A 24,776-nucleotide genomic window follows, 5' to 3' on the forward strand; every position below is an offset into this window, starting at 1 on the left:
ACTAAGAGATTTTAACAGATATCCATTTCAACAACAATTTATGTATCATAAATACAATATAATATTTATACATGTATATTAATATTAATATGGCCAGTGTTAATATGTTAATAGTTTTCAGTTGTCATAATATTTTTAAAAACTGAAGATGCTTTTAATTTAAAAAATATTTTATATGACCTACATTCATAAACAATTCAATAATTACAAAAATACCTTTCAAATAATCAAAACTTATTTAAATTATTTTAGAAAATGAAAAAAGTGTTTGTTTGTTTCTTTTTTATTCATTTTATATCTGTTTTTATTTTCCAGCATCAGTTATAAATTAGAAAAATAATAAAAAATATATATGACTCACTTAAATTGTCTAACAATAAACAAGTATTACAGTTGATAATTTTTAATTAACATTTAAAAACATTCATTTTAATAATTAAATTCAATAAATTTGCAATTCATAAGTATTAATGGGTATTATTTATGATATCATAATTCCTAGCTATGATTTTTAATTACAAATTTTGTAATTTGAAATATACCAGGAATTTATTTAGAGAAAAATAAATTGTAATGATAGTTCAATATATTAATACAAACAACAGATTGTGGAGTTAACATTATATATAGATTGTACACACAACAATAAAGAAAATGCACAGTTATATTGAAAACTAAAAAAATAAAATACTGGTTTCACATCAACAAACATAAAAAGCACAATGTTCTTGCCATTGTTTTAGTTTATTTTTAAATGTATAAAAAAAAAAGATCATTACAAAGGTTAAACAAGATTGGTTTAGATCTTGCAGGTAGTTGACCCCTTACATAGGGTATTAAGAGGACGTTACACCCATATGTGTTGTCTTCGTCTTACAAATGTAAAACATGGTAAAAACTGTTTTGCACGGGAAAGAACCGAGAAGACTACAGTCATAATTAAGAAACAAAATTTTCACCACAAATAAAGAACTTAAACTATGAAATGTCGTTTTTATTTTTTCAATATCACTTATGCTAAAAAAATTATTATTGTTTTAAAATTGATTTTTTTGGGGGTTTTTAAAATTGAATAACTTTTTTTGTATAAGTAATATCAAAAAAATAGAAAAGACGTTTTACACTTAAAATTCTTCTTTATATGTGTTGAAAATATTGTTTCTTAGTTATTCTTTAACCTTCTCATTTTTTCCCGTGCAAAACAGATTTTGCTATATTTTACATTTGTAAGGCAGAGACAATACATACAGGTGTAGCGTCCTGTTAAGAGTAAAAAAATAAGGAAATAATATAATTTATATATAAAAAAACTGGTCAAAGCTTAACTCATATAAAATAATAATAAAATAAATAAAACTAACAACGACTGTACGCTGTTGGCCGGTATTTTTTTTCCATTTCTCTATTCTTTACAATAGTATAAGCGGCACTTCCTCCCAATACAATCACATTTGAAAACCACCATACAGAAGACTTCCATTGATTATACCAGAATGAAGCTAATATTGTTTGAAAACATGATTTTGCTGTACCAGATATATTATGAGTTAATGGTGACGTGACCTGAAATTAAATAAAAATTTAACGGTTATATGAACATAAACATCTTATTTCTATTATATAATAATAATTAAAATATAATTTATTTAAACTTATTAAGAAATAAGTTAATAACTAATAAGGTGATCTTTATACATAAAATAAAATACTATGGAAGCTATTGCAATGGTTATTATTATTCCATAAACTGCTGGGTTATAAAAAAGCATTTATGTAAAAGGTATAAGATAAATTAAACTATTGTATTATCTATATATAATATATATAAAATTCTCTATTATAGTACTTATTGGTAACTAAGTGATTTAACTGTATTACATTTTTCTTCAAAATGCAATATTATATACAAATTATAGCTAAACATATTCACGGCAAATAATGTTAATTGAAGTCGTCCGCACCTTATTTTTAATGCATATAACTCAGTGTTGCAATTAAATAACAAATTTTTTTTTACGATGTATCCTGTAAGTATTATTTATTATATTTTGTATGTATTGTTTGTTATTAATTCTATTCGCGACAACAAAAAGGAAGTCTTGATTTTCTCTCATACATGTAAACATGAATACTTATATAATTCACAAAGAACATATAAATATTTTTGTTTATTTATTTTAAATATGGTTTTATAGCTTTATCATTAATCATATAATGTACTTACTTGTACTTGGAGTACTGTTACATAACCAATTGAAAGTCCACAAACACCACCAATTATCATTAAGATTAAAAACTTATATTCAGTCAATTTACTATAATTACTCAATTCTTTAGCTTCAAACGCTAAAAGTGGAATGAATAATATGGTAGCATATACATTATTAAAATAAGAAAGTAGCCAGATTTGGTTATTCACAAGAGGCAGAACTTTTTTGATTTGAATAGAGTAATATGCTAAAGAAAATGAACTTATAACTCCAAATAATGTTCCAACCAATGAAAATGAACCTGTAAAATATATAACAAGAATAAATCAATCATAATAAAAGTATTATAATTTCTATTATGTTATTAAATAGAAATAATAGATCACTTTATTTATTTCTTGAATTATTTAAATAATAAAAATTGATTCAATACATTATATTATCTACTTATTAATTGTGTTTAAATGTAAATAATTACGTAAAATACTCCCTACTCCCGCCACAAGCTTTGCTTACAGAGTAGGTATCAACTTAATACAGAATTATGTAAATATTATATAATATGCATGTACTAAATTATGTATTTCATCAACTATTATGATAGCTATGAAAAATATGTTTAAATTAATATACAAATTTTATTTTTAATTTTAAAATGTATTAAATAAGTTGTTCTATTTGTTATATAAATATTATTACTACTATGAGCAGAAAATAAAATTTGTAATTCCAAATGGCACATTAAAAAATATAAAATAACGTGAAAAATAAATAGGCGTACTTAAATTAATATTCTTAAGAAGACGCCAAACCACATGTGTTGTCTCCATCTTACAAGTACATAACATAGCATATTTACGCTCAGGATATCATGTTTAAAAATTAGAGTGAATCAACTTATTATGAAGCTTGAAGGTGTTTGTATGTTAGTTTTTATAATTGTTCAATTTTAACAAGTTATGCGTTCATAATATAGCGTACATTAAATATGCTCATTACTCATTTAAAAACTGAATAATCGTAAAAAACCAACATACGAACATAGATAATGTTCTTATCTTCAAGTTTCACAATAAGTCGATTCACTCTAATTTCAAACTAACTGAGTTAAACATGATCTGCTAAGAGTAATTTTGCTATGTTATGTACTTGTAAAACAAAGATAACACATGCAGATATAGCATCCTCTTAAAAAAAATATATATGTATAAAACACCGTGCGACTGTGTGAGCATATACTAATGTTCCAGGTAGACTACACACGCAATTAGTTGTATTGTATTGCATAGTTATTTATTTATTAAAGTCTGTAAATTATAAAAATTAGACACCATTTGGTTTTGTAAATAATTACTTTTTAGTTTAAATTATTATTATTGGTCTCAAATTATTTATATTTTTAAAACATAATAAAAATCTTACTTTGATTGTATCAATCCTAAATAACATTAAAGAAATATAAATAAATTCAATGATATACCATAATAATTTGCCAATAATTAAAATATTTAATAATAATACCTGAAAGATTTTCTTGATCTACTCCCAAAAAAAATCCACACACTACAGCAAAACAACAAATGAGACAGCTCATTGAAGTAGTTTGACCTAAAAATCAAAAAATTACTTTATAAAATAAAATAATTAATAATTAAAAACAAATTAACACTATTAAAACTATTAAAAAGTTATACCATTTAACTTAGCAATAAACTGATGAATTATACTAGATAATACATGATTAATATTAAATAAAATATCTAGTTCTTTATGATCATATTTAAATTTTATTATTTCAAAATATATGATGTAATATATTGTGGTCCAACCCACATACAATATTTTTTTTTATCTTGAATAGATGAAGATATCACGAATCTGGTAACACCAGATTAATAATATACAAAAAACATTATACACCACACATGGCAACTATAATAAATATGGTACTATATTATGATCCCTACTATACTAAAAAAAAAAAATATATAGTTACCTAATATTAAGTAGGAAAGTATGACGTTGAATACTGTTGTAAGTGATCGACCAACATAATAAAAAGTGACATCAACAAATTTTAGACAATAATTATTTGTAGATATCATTGCAATATATAACATTGATAATGGCAATACCTAAAATATAAAGTAAGACATATATTTGAATATTTAAATATACATAATACAATTTAAATAAATGATAAATTTAAAAAAATTACTTACGTATAATAACACGCAGTATATATAACATTATTTTAAGGTTAACCATACTTAGTATTTAGTTATGATAGAAACAATTAAAAAATATATTGATTTTATACATAAGTGCAAATAAAATCATCTTTTGGTAGATTTGTTTTAAGATGGGATTTATTAAATTCTAATAATAAAAATTAAGTTACCTACAGGTTTAGGGGGATTGAAGTACTTTTGAATCTAAAAATACAAATTAAAATGTATTTCATAGAAGATGGAACATAAAAAAGAAATCGTAGCAGTGCTGTAACTAGACTACTCGAGGCCTGTGTGGCCATATTATAATCTTTTTGAGGCCCTACAATATAGTATGAGGCCTGTGGCCCGTGTGCTGTGTACACTTTGCACACCCAGTTTTTATGGCACTGAATAGTAGAGAGAATTTGTTGTATGAAGGGATGGTAAAGCAGGTTGACGGCTGTTAAAAACTAAGAAAAAGTAAAAATGTAGAACAAGACTATGATATTTTAGGTATAACAATAACACTATATTTATGAAAACCTTTAATTATTATGGATTTAGATCTGCACTAAGTACAACAAGTATGATGTTAAAATATTATTCATAAAAAAAATTACTGGTCCAATCAATACACCATAATATAACAATATGTCATCTAAGTTTAATTTTTTTTTACATTAATACTTCATCAGTATAACTTAAATAACTTACATTTCTAACAGTTACTGCATTAAATGGATTTCCTTCAGGAAACTGAACTACTTGTGGAAATGTCTTAGACAAATTACTTAAAATGAAACAAATTATAGCTGAAACCAAACACTGGAACCACGCAATGAATATAGGAGCATCCACATCTAGATGGTCAATACTCAGTAAAGTCTTATTTACAAATACTGTAAGAATAGATACCACCCTGTAAAATATCAAGCAAACATTCAGACACAATATAGGTAGGATTAGTAGAATAAAGTTAGAAAATATTTAAAAATCAATAAGACTGTAAATGTATTGTAACCGCTAAACCACTTACCAATAAATAACGACAACAAAAAATATTCGGATATATTTCCACGATAAAGTATCGAGCTTCATCTCAAAATATAACGATTTTATTTGACAAATATGTGGATGGTAACTAGTTAGTATACTTGAGGAGGTATGGGGTATTCGTTCCGCGTCGCGTACACTTTTGGTAAACGACACACAACGATTTAAACTGTTTAGTTACATCGTTAGTCGTTACAATTTATTTTTTATTCTTTTCTATTTGCACAAAAAAAACATACGTGTCTGACTGAATACCTAAATCACGGTAATGTACGTATACTAAAATTTAAACATCAAATAACTTAACAAAATACGAAAAGTTACGTCTATCGAAATCGCGGGTTGCGACTGTAATGGGTACACGCGAGACGCTTGTGTTGGTCAAATGTCTGTCCGTGGACACGAAAAATATTATGTTTTTATCGTTATTATTATTCCAACGCACAATTCGTTAATCGATAATAACAGTGATTGAATAACAATCATATACAATAATTATTACTTGAATAAAAACGTCCGGTAGAGATAAGAAACGTTTTATATTCGTGATAAGCATGGTATACCACGAATACATGACGTAAAAAAACAATATTTATCCGTGTACAACCATGGTGGTTTGCCTCCAAAGATAGTATTATCACCGGTTCGGGCAGAGAGCACACCGCGAGTTAAACCGTCTTGATAACGTCGCACAATATTGTAATTGAAAGTACGAAATTCAAGTATTCGACGAGTCCAAATTTCCGAGCGGGCTTCTAAGTTTCATCGTCGAGAGACTTTTCCCAACGGAACGCTGGTGAGGATCTCGTGCGAATGGTGTGAAAAAGTACTCGACGATGTTGTCGTTGAAAATTTGTCGACAATTGTCCAGGAGCCTGATGGCGGTCGGCCGATGTTCAATATTGCAATCGCGTCTGCCGTCGTGTGGGCTCACCGTGATTCGACGGAGTTATGGTGACCACAGCGGCACCGTTGGCGGTGGTCGCGATGGAGGCAAAGGCAACGACGACGAAGACGACGGGTTCATCAAGCCCAGAAACTACAAGGTGTTCAAAGACGATGACTCGTCAGTGATTTTGGATGTGGAAGAAGAACGCGCGCTTCTCGATTCGCAGTTGTCCGCCGACGATATCCGTTCAGATTTTGAAGAAATCGATCAGTTCGCTGGTTTCAATTTATCACGTGAGTAAAATTCCAATGCAATTTCCTAATAAATCCACTCTTGGATGTTACACTTTTAGGGAGCCCTAGTCACGCTGTTGATTATTTTTAAGCTGCTAAATTAATTACTGTCTAATTAAAAGTTTTTTGGCTATTTTACAGTTTTATGCCTGATGAGTTTACCCATAATGTGGGTTAATATTATTAAATTTTAAGTTATTATTTATCTAAATATTTAATTTTTTTAGAATCAAGTTAAGAAAGCTTTTTTAATACATTTGTTCAACTTAAAAAAAAATTGTATTTCTAGTAAATTACAATACTATAATATTATAATAGCTACCTATAATACAAGGCATATCCACAAAGTAATAGTACTGGTTGGCAGTCAGACTGTGTGCATTATTTTTTCAAAAATTGGCAACACTAAGTGGTAGTACAGAGTCTCTTGAATCCAACAAGTACCGCCAATTCTCGTCATTACCAAAACTTGCCTTGTAGTGTTTGTTCTTGTGCAATATGTCAATAAGAAATCCTGCCAAGTGCGAAATGTGCGCTGTCATAAGGTTCCTTTTTGCGGAAGGAAAAACTTTTTTTTGAGTTCCATTGTACTGGTGATGAAACATGGGTGGCTCATTATACCTCTGAGACAAAAAGACAGTGATCTCAGTGGCAGCACACTGGTTCCCCTTCTGCCATAAAGTTCAAAACCTCAATTTCGGCCAAAAAAATCATAGGGTCTATGTTTTGGAAAAAAAAAGGGATAATTTTGATTGATTTTTTGCCTCAGGGAAAGACAATTACTGGAGCATATACTGTGAAACCCTAGAAAAGTTAAAAAGAGCAATTCAAAACAAATGAAAGGGAATGTTAGCAAAAGGAGTATGTTTGTTGTATGGCAACGCTCGCCCACACACGACCAACGCTACCTAGTCTCATTTGGACCCACCCTGCATATTCCTCTAATTTAACGTCTTCAGGTTTTCATCTTCTCACCTTCCTAAAGACTAACATGAGTGGAAAAAAATTTCAAACCGATGAGGAAGTGAAACAAGAGGTCTTGAAGTGGATGAAGGAGATGGCAGGAGAGTTCTATGAAGAGGGCATCAAAAAGCTTGTGCCACGACTTACTAAATAAATACATAGAACAAGAAGGTGACTATGTGGTAAAATAACTAATATGTATACCTACAACGTCCAGTAATTTTTTTTTAAATACATTTTTTTAAAAAAAAATACAAAAATTGAGTACTCTTACTTTTGGGATGTGTTTCGTATTATCAGTTATAAAGCAGTCAACAATTTTTAACAATAATATTTGTAATTAATATGTATGTAAGTAAATAGCTTATGATTTATAATATAAAACACTTGTATTTACGAATTGTGACAGATTTTAAATAATTACAACAACATTTATTAATACTATTACTAGAACTAACCTGATATTCTAGTTTTTATGAAGTAATTTAATTTTTTTAGGGATATTCACTAGTTAACATAATATTTTAAGATCTATTTGCAGAGTTACATGAATAACCACTAAACATTTGATGTATCTTAGTGAACTAATTTTCATACAACCTAACAATACAATTTTTCATTTTGCAAGTTTAAAACTCATTTTAAACATATAAATACTGGATTGGTATTTGGTTATTATTCTACTTACACTGGTAAACAATTTATTCCCTTTCCACTTAATTATATAAACTATAGTATCATACAATTTTTGATACAATGAAACAAAAATTTATAAAATATTGGTATTTTTCATATTATTCCTATATTTAAATTTTGGCATTGCCTGCCTTGACATCACCACATTGAGTTTTTAAAATTTTTATTAAATTTGGAATATTTTAATGGAATTTTAAAAATTTATTATTTTAAATTTCATTAGAAAATTGGGTAACTTCATTACTTTAAATTTTGAAAATTGATTACCAAAATTCTAATCTACAAATTATATTGAAAAATAAGAAAATTATATAATGGTACACTATATCTGTATGATTTGTCTCTGTGACTGTCTAACAAATGTACAATATAGCATATTTGAATTCAGAAGAACTAATTTGATGTTGTTAGGTTTAAATTTTAATAATAGAGTAAATTGATTCATTATACAATTTAAAGTAATAATATCATCATAAGGCTAGGTACTTAGAGGTTTATTCATTATTGTTATTAGTATTTGTAAGCTGATTATGATATATGTTAAAATAATAATATTTTAGTTTATAATTGTTGCTTAGATAACTATAACCCAATTTAAAATTAAAATATTAATAAAAAATTGCTTTAACTCTGATTTTAAAACCAACAATATAAAATTGGTTCTATTCAATGCAAATATCTTATATGGAATCTTTGTAAGATAAAAATGATGAATTATATGGGTATGGTTACCGGCGATCGCTTGCTGTTACTAGTATGTCGATTTTAATAGTATAGTAGTACTCATGGTTAAAAAGGTCTTCAAATTTAAACTTCACTCAAGCTCTTTAGTTGATTTAGTTATGACATTGGATAGGTAATATAAAAGTTTTTATCAAGTATTCTATAATAATATCATTTAGGTAAATACTATTAAGTAAGTGGGAAGACAATAGTTCCAAACCAAACCAGTACTCAATTAATATTAAATATCTATTGAAATAAAACTGTTTGAATATCATTCTGTAAAGATATTCTTATTGATACAGAGTATTGTTAACAACTTATAATAAATATTATTTTGATAATGTTCCATACACAAAGTTTTGCTTATAATATTTTATACTGGAATGGTACAATATATAAACTACAATGTACTTTTCAAAATATCTTGTAAAATCATGATTTAAGTATTGTATAATTAGTGTTTAATAATGAATAATGAATAATGACAATTTTTTTTATTTTTTTTTTATTAAATTTACAGATTTCTCAGTCATTATCTACTTAATTTACTTTGAAGGATTATTGCACACTTTTTGTTTTGTTTCTCTGTCCCATATGCAACATATTTATCAACTTGGGTTCAGGAAATCTAATTTTATATTTTTTGCTTTAATATTTGAGTGAAATTTTTGATCTAATATCAAACTTAAGTATGAACATCTAGGGCAGCAGTTCTCAACCTTTTTACAGTCATGAACTACTGATGACTGATTAAGTAGGACTACGGACCACTTTGGATTATGTTTCAAAAACACTTTAATAAAAACAGAATTTTTTTTGTACAATATGGAAATATGCAATACCTATCGGGAGCACCTAGAATTTTACCTACTTAATTACCTATATTATTTTATATAATATTCCTATTTTATTTGTGTTTTATTTGTCTGCCATAAAATTTACAAATATATTGATTTAAATATTATTTTATTTTATGGCCATATTCCATTAAAATCTTATAAAATGTTAAATGTTCCATTATTTGAAAAAGGTTAAGAACTACTGTCCTAGGATCAGAAAGATAAAAAAAAATAAAAATGGTGCATTTACATTACATTATTGCATGATAAATAAATAATAACTATACATAATATAATAAAAGTAAGTATAAATAGATAGATTTGAATATTATAGGTAATAGTAAAAAATTGAGTCAAAAGTTTGTATGATTTTATTTTAATTTACTTTTTACTTGAAATAATATTTAGGTACATAATTGTTATACTATTTATTAATTTTTCAATTGATTTTTACTGAAACAAAATAGATTAGAGATAGGTTGGTTCTGATTTTATAATTTTTGTCCATTTTATAGTAAATTTTATTTTAGATTCTAAATGTATTGATTTGTTAACTATGTGTTATTTTTATGTACCTATGTGTAATATATGTATACACAATAATTAATTGAAAGAATATTTTGATTATTAATTTTGAAAATGGTTTTGTATAGAAAATTTGATTTAGTTTATAGTTTTAAAGTACAAAATAAATTTTGTGTTTAAAAAGATTATCCATCAATACTTGACATATTTTGAATCTTTTTGAACTTATAAGCTCAAAAATGCCTATAAGCATTTAAATATTTTTTTTATTATTATTAATGTTGATAAAAATGTTTTCATTGAATTTAAATGGTTAAAAATTTAATACGAAGTTCCTCATACGTTTTATTTAATAGTTTAATATATATATATAAAATACATACTAGTCACTGAAAAATGTATTGATTTATATACTGTAGGTAGGTACGTTTATTATTAATAATATATATTATTGAATTCAAATTTAACACATTCATTACAATGACTTACTCATCACCTACAATACAGCAGAACAGTACTTATTTACTAATAAACTAATGTATTATATATGTTTTCTGATGCTGGCTACATTTTTTTGTTGATGATAGGTTTCGTATAGCAACTTTGTAAAAACTTATGACTTTTCTCGTGCACACTCTATTTTTAATAAGCTGTGAATTAATTGATTTTCATGCAATTTTATAAGTCAGTAATACCTTAACGGCAACTTCTAAACAAACTACTCATTGCATCGAGGACATTCTATAGTTTGTCGCGTTTGGTATTGGACGAACACTGCTGGACATTTGCCGTGTTAATGACCCTTTCGAATACCTCCATTGGAGCGGTCTTATCTGGCGTAGCGGGCCTGTGTTTTCTAAGCTACTACATCTTGTTTGGTTTTAATTCTATCAGAAACTGGGAAGACAAATCAACCAACAATAAAAAATTAGTAAGACGTGAGATTGATATGATCTTCACACGGGAGGTGAATATGGGCGAGGATTATTTGAGTCGTGGAGACATTGCACGTAGCGTCAAGCACCTAGCCAAAGCGATGGTTTTGTGCAGAGAGCCGTTCTTGCTATACCAAGTGCTGCAGAACAGACTGCCTAAAAAAGTATTCAACATGCTCAACCAGAAACTGGAGCAACAGTTAAAATCATCTGATTCTAGAAAAAATCGGACTATCAGAAATCTAGGCTTATAATATGTGACACCGAATAGTGTTTTCATCTTTAAGTTGTTTTCATAATTATATATTTATGACAAATTTATATTATTAATTAATTTATTTGACGAAGAGTTATTTATAACAAATAGTTTAGTGATAATATAAATTAAAAAAAGTGTAGTCAAGTGGGTGTCGTTCTGCTGTACATTTGGTGCCGTGTAGATTACTATTATATAAATGAGTGTTAAATTTGAATCCAATGATAAGTATAATAATTGTATACGAAAAACGATTCTGAATGGAGATTATTTGTCAGCCTAGAATATAATATATGAAATGTATTATATTTTAAATTGGGTGGTGAAAAAAGTGGTTTATGTTTTAATGACCAGAATACCCTAAAATTAAATCATGTACAAAAAATGCCAATTTAAACAACTGTAGGTGTATGTTTCAAGTATCTACGACAATTAATTTTTAACTATAACGATAATCTAAAATTATTTGATTGTAAATCGTTATTTTACGAGTGAATTTTGGGTTTCGTAAAAATTTAAACTACGGATAACATTTTTTTAATTGGCCAACGTTCAAGTTTTTCTATAATTATTGTAAGCCAAACATATGAAAAATCTTTTATTCGATTTTCAACTCTCAGCTACTTTTACAAATTTTTTTATAAATTGTAACTATAAAATAATTTCCAATTATTCGTGATTTTGACGAATTTTTGTTAATATTTGAACTTCAAATTCAAACGCTAATAAAAAAACTGTGCCCATGTATTCTTATACTTTTTGAATCAATACAAGACTTATGACTTATAAACTTATGACTTTATTAGGGATCTGGTATTCAATTTTCAAGTATTTTGATTCAGTTAAAAATATTTTATCGATATTTATAAAAAAAAAATAAATATAAACGAATATTTTAAATGCCTATAAATAGTATTAAAATTAGCAAAATATTTTGAAAATTAAATCATGCATGATACACATGTCAGGAAAATACAAATATAAGTATCTGGTGAAATTTTCAAGTATCGACGACTTATAATGTTTGAATAATAACAAATATTTAAAATCGTTTAAGAATAATTCATTATCGTTACGCAATTTCGTAAAAATTTTAAATTTTCAAACACTTAACATTTTTCCCATATAATGACGCTTATAAAAAACCTTTTATTAAATATTCAAGTTTTTTTTGGGCACCCAAATTATTTTTATTGCACTATAAAAAAAAAAACGGGTAATTGGATACCGCTCTGCTGTATATTAGGTGCCGTGTGGATCATTATTATATATGATAGGAGTGTTAAATTTGAATCCAATGATAGGTATCATTGTGTACGGAAAACGATTCTGAACGAAGATGATTTATCTGCCTAGGATATAATTTCGAATGGTTGGTGAAAAAAGTGGTTCATGTTTTAATGGCCTGAATACATCAAAATTTAAGTTCTTTTATAATTATTATAAGCTAAACTTATGGGAAAATCTCGTATTGAATATTCAACTCTTAGCTACTTATACAACCATTTTTATGAATTATACTTACAAAATAATTTGCAAATATTCATGATTTTGACGAATTTTTGTCAATATTTGAACTTCAAATGCTAATAAATAAAAATTGTGCCTGTGTATTCTTATAATTTTTTAATCACTATAAGAAAAGCTTATGAAGAACTTTGTATTAAATTTCAAAGTATTTTGACTGGGTCAAAAAAATTTTATTGACACTTCAAAAAAAAAAAAAAAATCGAAAATTTCAGTTGTCTATAAATAGCTCAAAAAAGTCAAAATAACTGTATATAGATAAAGGTAATATAAACATTTGATAATAATTTCAAGTATTTACAGTGATTAATATTTGAGTTATAATTATATAAAAAGTCGATTTTGTCGAAAACTGGTTTTGCGAAATAATTCCTGTTTTTTTGTCACTTTTTTTTTTGTTTTTCCGATTGACCTCTATAATGCACCAAGAATATTGACTTTGCAATCGGGGAAAATACCCCTAAAGTTTAAAATTGAAGGATTACTTCGACAAGTTATGCTGTACACAAGTACAAAAACAAAACAAAACAAAAAAATATATCATTGTAAAATCAACACATTTATTACTTCGTTCAGAATCTATAAGTCTTCTATTTGTTTAATTGTAATTTGTAGTACATTGTGGGATTAAAAGTAGGAAACTTCCTCTAGTCCTAGAATTTTTCTTAAGCATTGGGAATAACTAACGAGCATTTGCGTGAAGCTTGCAATATTTACGTAACACGATTGGCAAAATCGTTATTTTATTATAATTCAGAAAAAAATCGTAAGTTCATAACATGTTCATCAAATATTTATTTATATACTCATATGATATAATTACGCATTATATTTAAGCTAATTATAACACATTTGTAATTTTTGTATTTTTAATTTTTATAGGTATTTTAAATATAAATTTTGATAAAACTAGGTACCTTTTAAAACAAAAAATAACTATTTTTCCTCTAATGATTTTAGTAATTTTATTTTTACTTTAAGATTTCTGAGTGGAACGATGAATTTATTGATTTTAAAATAATATGTGTCTGTGTATTTACTTGTACAGAAAAAGTTGTTGAAAATAAAAATACCCAGTATTTACTATAGACTATATAGATAATTTACCTTATAGTTATCTATATAAAATACAACATATTTATTTTAATCAATGAATTATTATTATTACTTATTAGATAGTATTATTATTTATATATATTATTCATTTAAATATTATATGTTTATTTTATTTTACAAAATGTATTAATCCCCTTAGATCAGCGGTTCTCAACCTGTGGTACGCGACCATTAATGGTACGTGGAAAGCTCATAGGTGGTACGCGAAGAAAATCTCCCTTTATAAAAAATCACAAACGTATACATTATTAATAACCAAAAAAAAGCAAAAAAATGGTCAGGTGGTACTTAAAAATTTTCAAACTGTATAGGTGGTCGCAAATACAAAAAGGTTGAGAACCGCTGCCTTAGACTAAGCATATATCTGTGATTGGTATTAAATTTTCTATGCACATTGAAGGCTGATTTCTGATGTATATAAAAAAAAAATATTCTATTTGCGATAGCGCAAATCAATCGTACATCAATCGTATATACTGACGTTCTCGTTATTCCATGATTATATTTAAATAAAGCAAATTCGATATTACCAAAAAATCACAAAAATTGTTGTGTATAAATGTTTATACTCACTAGTGAATGTTTACAATTAGTACAAGTTTAATCAATACGTTAACATTCACCAATTGCGGATATTCGCTGTAACATATACCTATTTAGGATGAATATGTGGTTTATCACATGTATTATTATGTTAAGTATGTATTTATATCCGTTTTTATGATCCTATATGCCTAGATATAATATTATACTTACAACACAGTATATACATACTCGTACTAAATAAATGTCGTTTAAAAATACTGTATTGATTTTGTTTGGCATTTTGTGTTTATTAGATGACGAAAAAAACAATAACAAAGTATAAAGGTCACAATAAACCCCAAATTAAATTTAATACGTACTAAAATGTATTTAGATTGTAAACTTTTCCACTTGGTATTTGTCGTTATCCATCATTTACCGTGGATAATATGTCAATCACATGCGTTTTATATGGCATCTACTTTGGTGGAAAAAATTAGTGACGTGTGACTTCTCATACCAACGGATAAAATCATAAACAATAATTATAGAAAGTAATATCGTTGTTAATGTTAAAACTTGAGATTATATTAATTAGATTGTTTTTTTATACAAATATTTTATTTCACTATTTAAATGCGTGTGTCGAAAATATTTACAGGTGGCGTATCCGGAGTGTTCGAAGTGGAGCATTTAGTCGAAGTTCTCCATAAGAACAACGCCTCGGATATGTTCGTCGTGACTGTCCCTGCCAATGTGAGATACGTTGACTACATTGTAATCGCGACGGGCAAATCACAAAAACATTTAAAGTCGATTGCCGATTTCGTTCACAAACTTTTTAAGAAAAAGCGCAGACCATCGGACAGCATACCTAGATTAGTGAATAAAAAACCTATCGACTGGATTGCGTTGGACATAGGTGAGCTTTTTAATTTCTATTATAAAGTTATTATTACTATTATTTATGCGCAGTAGACAAATATCTTGATATTGACGGATAAAAAATGCCGACGTCTCATGTATATTTTTTTTGTCTTTAAAATATGAAACTGACTAATTAATAGTTAAATTAAACTATAAAATAAGTACCTACAAGTCACAATTGGATATTCGTATCAGTTAAATATTTTAGAATTATTATATCATTATATTATAATGTAATATATTCGTGGACGTCATCTGAGAAGGTGTAAAGGTAGCGTGAAAATATCCCACCATAAGAATTGTATAAAAAATTTGTAATTTCTTAATCAATAATTCAAATCAAATAATAATAAATAATCATTACAATGAAAATTTATTTTATGTATAAAATAAAAAAAGTATATCATAAATATTTAATTATAAGTAATACTTATAAGTTATAATAGTACTTTTATTTATATTATTAAAAACCGTTATATTTTATAATAACACTGTATGGGATAGTTGTTCATCACTTAAATTATAATTCTTATAATTCTTAAAAACCTATTAAAATAGTGTTAATTTATTGTATTGCGGTGCTTGCTGCTTAGTTTAGACTTAGTGTATTAGCTGTAGGTATATACTGTTTTATATAATAGTATTATAGTGTGAAGGTGACGTACTTATTACCAATAGTGTGTAAGTGTCACATCCATTATATATTGTAGAAAAATTATTCCTATTGCTATAATAGCAATATCAATGTGTAACCGTGATTAATTTTTCAAATCAACGAATTTGGTCCTCATACTTCCTCTTCTTATGGTCGTGATGAAATGACGCCCCCGAATACACAGCCGTATATAATATGAACTTATTTGTTCTTCATTATTTTATAATAATATAAAAATAATATATAAACACGCACGCATTATAAATTCACGTATATAAACAATATATACTTGCACGTCTGCATGATAATAATATTATAATATCGTCGTGACCCAAAAATTACTACTGCGGGACAGCGCGACCATTATTTTATAGACGGATTTCACGCCCGCGTCGTTGTTTAATATGACGACTCGCAGCGTCTACAGGTATGTATATACGGTCTTCCATTGTTGGAGAAGAAATCAACGGACGCTGCGCCGCGCCATGAACAACACGGCGTACAGCCGATCGGCGCACTGTGATACAAAACAAAACAAAAACAAAAAAAGCCATACAATTCTCGTGTGTATATATAATATAATATAATATTATATGAACTGGTCGTTATAACTGACAGTGCTGTACTATACAGGGTGACTCACCGAGCACGTTTACCCCCGTTTTTCTTTAAAAATTAATCGATTTAAATTCAGATTTTTGAAATTTTCAAATAAACTCAAGAACCACACTTTCAAACTCTTGGGATCTTTGTACTATTTAAAGAGTGTTTTGTGACAATGTTAACTTCTATTTTCAAATACAACCCCTCTTTTTTTTACTGTAAATTATTTAACGTATATAGGGAAAACTTTATTGTACGTACTTAATTCGATTTTCGAATAAATAATTTTTTTAGTTATTGTGCATAATATGAAGAAGAATAGTCCTTAAATATGGTTTTTCTAAAATATAAAATAGTTGTAATATTGGGTGTAGTATTAATATTATTTTATTATACTTAGTTTAAAAATACATAGATTTTGATAGATTAATGCTAATGTTCAAATTATTGTAGCCTTCTTATCTTCCAAATCCATTATAGGTATCATACTCAAATTTCGATAAACAATTTTTTACTCGAAAGGAAGTTTTCATTTGATAAATTATATAAGTTTGTATATCCACAAACTAATAATCCTTAAATTGTACAAAAAATCTCAAAAATTTTAAAACAAAGTTTCTAAATATATTTTAAAAATCCGATTTTTAATTATTACATTATTAAAAAAATAAGTGGGATGATCGTATATTTGATGAATCACCCTGTATATGTGCTTTGACCTGCTCGCATATACTTAATTATTTAGCCATGGTGCGCGCGATCATTATACGATACTATTTATGACGCGTACCTATATTATATTATAAAAATCCTCATCGACTGTGGTTGCGACGTTGAGATTTCTAACCTACAAATTATTTCATTTTATTTGTAACTTGGTATTCATTTCTCATGACAGTGTCCAGTCAATCAGTCAATTAACGGCGATTATTGACATCACCGCATTACACTAGTATTATATATATACTAACAAGTGATGGATTTCTTGACATACATTTTAAGTAATGTAATGGACAATAGTGCAAAAAATAAATAAATAATAAAGTTAATTTATTATTTTTGTTTAAAAATATTGTATGATATTGTGGATTTGTGGCTATTGACAGTATTATAATATATGTAACAAATTTAACTATTGAAGTAAAACTAGTACAATCATTTATCGGATATATGAATCTTAACTTTTTTTTTAGTTTTTAATTGTATTACCCTGTCGATGACTCAAACTTGGAAAAGTTCAAATCAGTCATTGATTTAAAAAAACAAAAATGTATTTTGAAAAAATAATATTTATAGCATTCACAATACAGACCATGTATAATTAAATGTTATTTTAATTACGATGACACTAACTCGACATTACTTGGAAATGTATTGTTGATAAATTACATATTCTTTTATACATCGTGTTTTCTTATAATGTTTATTGTTAACGTTTCAGGTAATATAGCTGTACATTTGTTAACGAAAGACGCTCGGAAGAATTTTGACCTGGAGACAATTTGGAGCGTTGGAGAAAAGTTCGACTCCCACCTGAATAGGCCAGTGGATTCATTGGTCACTTTATTGAATGAACATTCGTTTAGTTTAGATAATTTAGAACCAGTTGATTTCGAACATGTAAAACCCCACTAATTCGTTGTATGAATTTACTCAGTCAACTGTAAATATCCTTTTGAATATTTTATTTTATTGTATGTAATTTAAAACCGAAATTATTGTTTTTATTGTGAAAATTAAAAACGAAAAATTTGACTTGTGAGTGCTTATCTTCGTCCATGTAGTCTGAACATCATATAATGTTTTAAAACGAATGTATAATATATACAGGTGTTTACGGTTTCGGTCAATAATAATTGTACGTCTACTTAGTATACTTGCCAGCTACTTCGTCTCTAAGATTCTAACACACAGTGTCAAAGTTTAGGTTGACTGTAAAATCAACAATTCATCGTAGTAGGTATTGTATGATTAGTTGATTTATGCGAGGTGAACGAATAATGACGTATCCTTAAAGAGGTGAAACTCAAAATTAAAATAAACGACGTATCATTACAGTAAACAATTCTGAAAAAAATAATCATTCATTTACAAATATTTATAATATGTACATGCAGTTGTACACGTCAGTAAACAAAGATTATTCTTTGTAATTTTCATTTTTTAGTATCTGTAGTATCGGCAGTGAAAAATAATTGCCTTATAAAGTCGTTAATTTATTATTATTATAATAAATCCGAATTCTAATTTTAACATTTTTCTTTTATATTATTATTTACTTACCTATATGTATTATTGACTTACGTGAAAATTATCACGCCCTTTTAAAACGGTCGTTTGAAACTCAATCACTTCTATAATTGTTACCGTATATAAAGAAATATAATATGTAGCATATGACAGTATGACATCGATCCTATTATAAATATAAAAGCCGATAGTTTTTGAAATAATAAGTTCATAATTTACTGAATGCCCCGGTCCCGTTTACTATACATAATAATATATACTACATACTCTGGATTCGTATCTGACTTGAGCGGTTTACGCGAGTGCTCCAATATCGCGTTTGAAATTATATACATAAGTAGGTATATGTCGTTTATGTAACCGATGAAATGATTGATTTCGAGTGTCTAGAAAACGAGTTCTAATCGACCTGCGTTCTGTCTCATTACACCCGTGTCGTTATAGTATATCAGCGTGATGCATACGATATATAATATTTTATTAATTATAACGTCCGATCCGCAATACGCGTAGTTCTGCAGCACTTCTGTTTGTATTTCAAACGTTTGACGATTTCCTATAAAATGTATGTACACGGCAAGTACGCGCGCTGTTGCGTTATTATCAAACGTTTCGATACGCTTTCTCGAAACGTTCGTAATTGTTAAATTACTCAACGGTTTAACATTTTCTCACGTTTCATTGTTGTGTTGTCAATGTTATGAATAAACTAATCTCGTTATTGTTCAAACAACAAACTACGGGCGTTTTGTTCATTTTTTTTTTTTTTTTTGTGCAATAAACGTCTATTTTACACCAAAAACGTAGGTACCTGTATATACTGAGCTATATACAACATCATATATAGATATCTGTTATAGTGTATGTATAATATTATTGTATTTTATAAATCGTTCGTAATAATATAATACATTTTGTAATATTATAACAACATAATATATTATGCATATATATATATATATATATATATGGTATTTTGACTGTACAGTTTTCTAAGAGGATCAAACGAAAACATAAATCCCACACATACACATGTACGCCGCTGTATGATAATAGAATTGGCTTATACATTAGTTGATATACGTATTATTATTATTATTATAATAACATGTTTACAGATGTCGGGTCCGAGCACGTAGCTGTGAAGATTGTGATTTTTTTTTTAGGTTTTCGGTGGCGAGGGGGTCCAATAATAGGTTATAAAATCATTTTTATATTTGATTTTGTAATAATTTTCAATACGGCGTTTGAAGAAACAGATATTGATGCATACTCTGTGTTTAAAATAACGCAAAGAATCAAACAATTTATTGCAATACAATACACATATAAATATAGATTGTCTAAGAATAATAATTATTTATATATTTAAATATTTATAGTAAATATTGTTGTATAAATAAAATATGTATTGCTACCTAGGTCAATTTGTGGTAATATTTAATAAAAGTGCACCGATTCCAAGAATTTTGTATTGATATGGAATTGAAAAACTTGTTGTAAAAACTAAACAAGTCCGCTTTTTTCGAAAATAAACTTTCAAGAAATAAAACCAAAAAAAAATAAATATTCTCTACAAGTGGATGTAAACAACCAGAGTCGCCATCTGTATAGTTAGGTATATTTTTTATTAAAAATATTATAAAAATTTAAAAAAACAATAACCATTGTGAAAAAACTAGATACTTATCTAGTATGTTGGTGATAGTAATAATAATAATATTACCTATTGTGGTTAACGTCACGGTTATGATAACACATGAAAAAGATAAGTTCATGACATTTTAATAAAATGTTAATAGAACACATGGACGAACCAATACAGTGTCCAGTATTTTACTCAGAAGTAGGTATAGAATTTAAAATTGTAACAAAAAATGTCAAATATGTATAAGTACTGGATATTTATTAATTTATAGCTTATCCTACATTGTTACACACGAGTACATGACAAATTATCAGTGGATTTATCTTACTTTAAACGTTATTAAATGTTGACTATACTAAAATTTTATAAAATTAGTATAATAACTATTTTATGTGACCTGCAATGGCATCCTTAACGAAATATTCATTTTTTGTGAGCTATCATATTAGCCTAAATATGGAATAAATATGTTAGCCTCCCATAGTCTCGTTAAAATTTAAATTATTAACTTAAAAATGGACATCCTCGGTTATAGTATTACCAATATACCAAATTTCAGAACCAATTAATGAGGTGTATTTTGTTATGGATCGCTTACACATATACAAACATTGCATTTTCTTGATATAGATTATACTTATTTCAATTTAAAAATGAAAAATCACGCCATTAAAACAACTGTTAATATCGAAAAACAATATACTTCTTAATGAACAGAAAAAAACAGTGCTGCAGTTAAACAAACGTTCGTTTCCAATCTTCTTTCTAAGTAATGTTTTGATTCGTTTTATACTAGAACATAAGCGTTCGACTTATTATGCCGTCATAACAACACTAGTAAAGTGCAATTAAAATTTTTAAAACAAAAGGTTTATGTAGGTACACGTAAAACGCAAGTCCCGATCTATAAACCTCATCCCTTTCCCCAAGATACATGCCTATTCTAATCATAATTCATGATAGTAAAAATTATTATCGATCAGAAATTACACTGATTGTTCGATTTATACCGGTTCTTGCGGTCAGAAACAACTGTAATTTAGAAATCGATTTCGGCTACTTCGCGGTCACTGTCAATTTGATTGGAAGTCTAAAATATTTTCTGACTCGTTGGTAAAATCCAAACATATTAACGACAATTATAAAATAATTAGTAACTTAAAAACTGTACCTATGAAAAATCAAAGTAGTTAATATATTTTGAAATGAATTTATTTTAATTCGATTCGAATTTCTTATAGGAACGCTCACAAGAAAATATTGATTAAAACAGTTTTTGAAATGTGCATTTACTTATGATAAACAATTTACTTCATGGAGAAACTATAGGTGGCCCGGGTTCATAAAATGTGAGCAAATTAGAAACTCAATTAATTAATTACGTTTACAGTGCCTACTCACACATTTAGTAAATATAAATTCATATTTAAGTTTATTTTAAACTTAATAAGGACACTGATGGTGTATTTAATAAAAATAAAATTGATCTATTTATCAAAAATATGTATTTTTTTTTTCATAATTTCTAGTATTAATTACTTTTCTGTATTTTCAATATTATTTGTATGTATTAAATTAATTTAAATATGTACTTATACGTTATAATTACTTATTTGATATTTATTTTAGAACTCACCTAAGTATAGTTCATAAATTAAATTATTAATTCAATAATATTTTATTTTAGAATTTGATGGAAGTAATAAGTATATTGATTCTCAATTATGAAGAGATTTTTGTTAGCAAATTGTATCTATTCGGTAGTTTGGGGAGGTTAAACAAATCACAGTATGCGACTACTGACTTATACTGGAAATCTAACCATTATTCAGAATATTTTAACATCACATTTCGAGTATTTGGCCCAACACAATTAGGACAGTTTACGTATTCAGTATTCAAAACAGAACATTTAGGTACCTACTCGATATTTCTCAAAAAAAAAATGTTATATTTGGGAATTAAAATGAAAGAAGTATATTACATAAACTTATAAAGTCACCTTTAGGCTTTAGTTAATAAGTAGCCTAAGTAGTTACCTATATAATATATAAATATATATACGTATAATATATTGTATTATTATATTGTGATATTTTATAATAATTTTAAAATTGTTTGGAAATTATAAATTGGTTTTTAGTATTGTCTCTGAGATAATCGCAGTGTATCGCAGTCTAGTTCAGCATTTCCCAAACTTATTCTCTGCTGGATCCCTTAAAGATAGTAAAAATGATTGCGGACCTCCATAATAAAAATAAAATTTTCGTTTTTTTATAATATACTATATAGTATATTATAGTATTTTCAATTTACGTTCGCGGACCCTTAGAGGTTCACGGACCGCAGTTTGGGAAACGCTGGTCTAGTTATTATTAACCTAGTCCCGTTTTAAAGCCAATATGAGTGGTTTTTCAATTGAAATAGTTAATATTCGTAAGTAAGTAGTGACATTGGCATAACGTGCTTACGGATTTATAATTTTAATTTGTTCAAAATATAATATTTAACTTATTTAACTTACATAAAAAAGGTTCATACTTTTCGCACATAAATCCTACATCTCATTTTTATAATCGAATTAGTCTATAAACGAGTATAAATTATATAGTACCCAAACGTGTTACATCAGAAAAAAATTGTGCATTTATCATAAATGTATTATGATTTTGTGGGCACAACTTGTTTTCGCACAAAAGCATAGGTCGTTTGTGCACAATTATCTTTTTACGATTCGTTTGAGCATAACAGCACACTTTCTTTCTCATTTTAATATATGCTTAGGACTATCTGTTTTGAAATAGCATTAATAGTGGTCTATATTAGTTCTGTATTTTATACTGCTAAATAAATTTATAAAATTTACTATACTTTATAGTATTTTTAGTAGTGGCATTTTAGTTCAATTTTCTTTATATAAATTAAACAAACAGTTGATTTAATTGATTGATAACTGTTTAAAAGTTAGAAACCTACTAAATCTTTATGTTTAATACACGACGATTATTTTTGATATATAGATATAACAGTACTCGTTTATTATAAAATAAACTTATATTGCTATAGAATAATAGAATATTCGAAAATTGATAATTTGTAATGATAATTTAATTACTTTAGGTAAGTTCAAATTTAAAAATACAAAATATGTGTTTACGCTTCGCGCATACGAGTCGTCCGTTTTTAGTTTAAAACAACGAGTTTCGTTGAGCACAAATAAATTGTCAATTCTCAGATAAAAAATGTCAAATATTGTGCGCAACGATAGTTGCACCGTAAATGTATTATGATATTGTGACCAAACGTGTTGTAACTCAAATAATGTAGTATAATTTACATAGTTTAATAAATCCATAATTTTAACTAAACGTCCATAATTAAAGTAATAATCCCAATTTTGATATATTTTAATACTTCGTTTTGCTTTTTTCCGGTCATAAATAATATTTTATTTATTTTAGTTATAAATTTGACACTATTCAATTATCAATTATAATCCTGCCTAAGTACATAATACTAGTATTGTATGCAATATATTTTATAAAATGTCGTATTCGAATATTATTTTACTAAATATTAATATTCAATAATAAATAAAAGTAAAATTAATTAGTAAAATATTTAATCCATTCAAGCGCTTTAAAATTGTTATTTTTATCCTAAAGATATATTATTCTTAAACATTTTTGAAAGTATCTCCATTTTAGATTGGTAAAATAATGGTCACATTAACTATATAAACGCTGTTGAGATAATATATATAGTTAAGCCGATAACAAATCGGTCGGTACTCCAAATTAAAATAAACGACTCACGGTACCGCGATACTTATACATCGGAAGGATGGAAAATGAAATGTAGGACATTTGCCCAATGTATACGTCAGTTGTCAGTTTGTACTTCTTTCGTATTCCTTCACTGTATAAA

At 27.0% G+C, this 24,776-nt stretch overlaps 2 protein-coding genes across 2 annotated transcripts; one reads left to right on the forward strand and one right to left on the reverse strand.

Moving 5' to 3' along the window:
• Positions 1-645: 645 nt before the first annotated feature.
• On the reverse strand, positions 646-5,998 carry LOC114128256 (GDP-fucose transporter 1). Its single transcript, XM_027992732.2, has 6 exons — positions 5,460-5,998; positions 5,138-5,342; positions 4,207-4,345; positions 3,732-3,818; positions 2,225-2,511; positions 646-1,563 (listed from the first exon to the last, which is right to left on the reverse strand). Exons 1-6 carry the CDS (start codon positions 5,519-5,521, stop codon positions 1,357-1,359), a joined length of 987 nt encoding a protein of 328 aa, XP_027848533.1. The 5' UTR covers positions 5,522-5,998; the 3' UTR covers positions 646-1,356.
• Positions 5,999-6,137: 139 nt separating this feature from the next.
• LOC114128255 (mitochondrial assembly of ribosomal large subunit protein 1) lies at positions 6,138-18,706 on the forward strand. Its single transcript, XM_027992731.2, has 3 exons — positions 6,138-6,658; positions 15,428-15,688; positions 18,393-18,706. Exons 1-3 carry the CDS (start codon positions 6,313-6,315, stop codon positions 18,584-18,586), a joined length of 801 nt encoding a protein of 266 aa, XP_027848532.2. The 5' UTR covers positions 6,138-6,312; the 3' UTR covers positions 18,587-18,706.
• Positions 18,707-24,776: the final 6,070 nt, after the last annotated feature.

Source organism: Aphis gossypii, chromosome X (assembly GCF_020184175.1).
Source record: "Aphis gossypii isolate Hap1 chromosome X, ASM2018417v2, whole genome shotgun sequence".
Taxonomy (NCBI): Eukaryota; Metazoa; Arthropoda; class Insecta; order Hemiptera; family Aphididae; genus Aphis; species Aphis gossypii.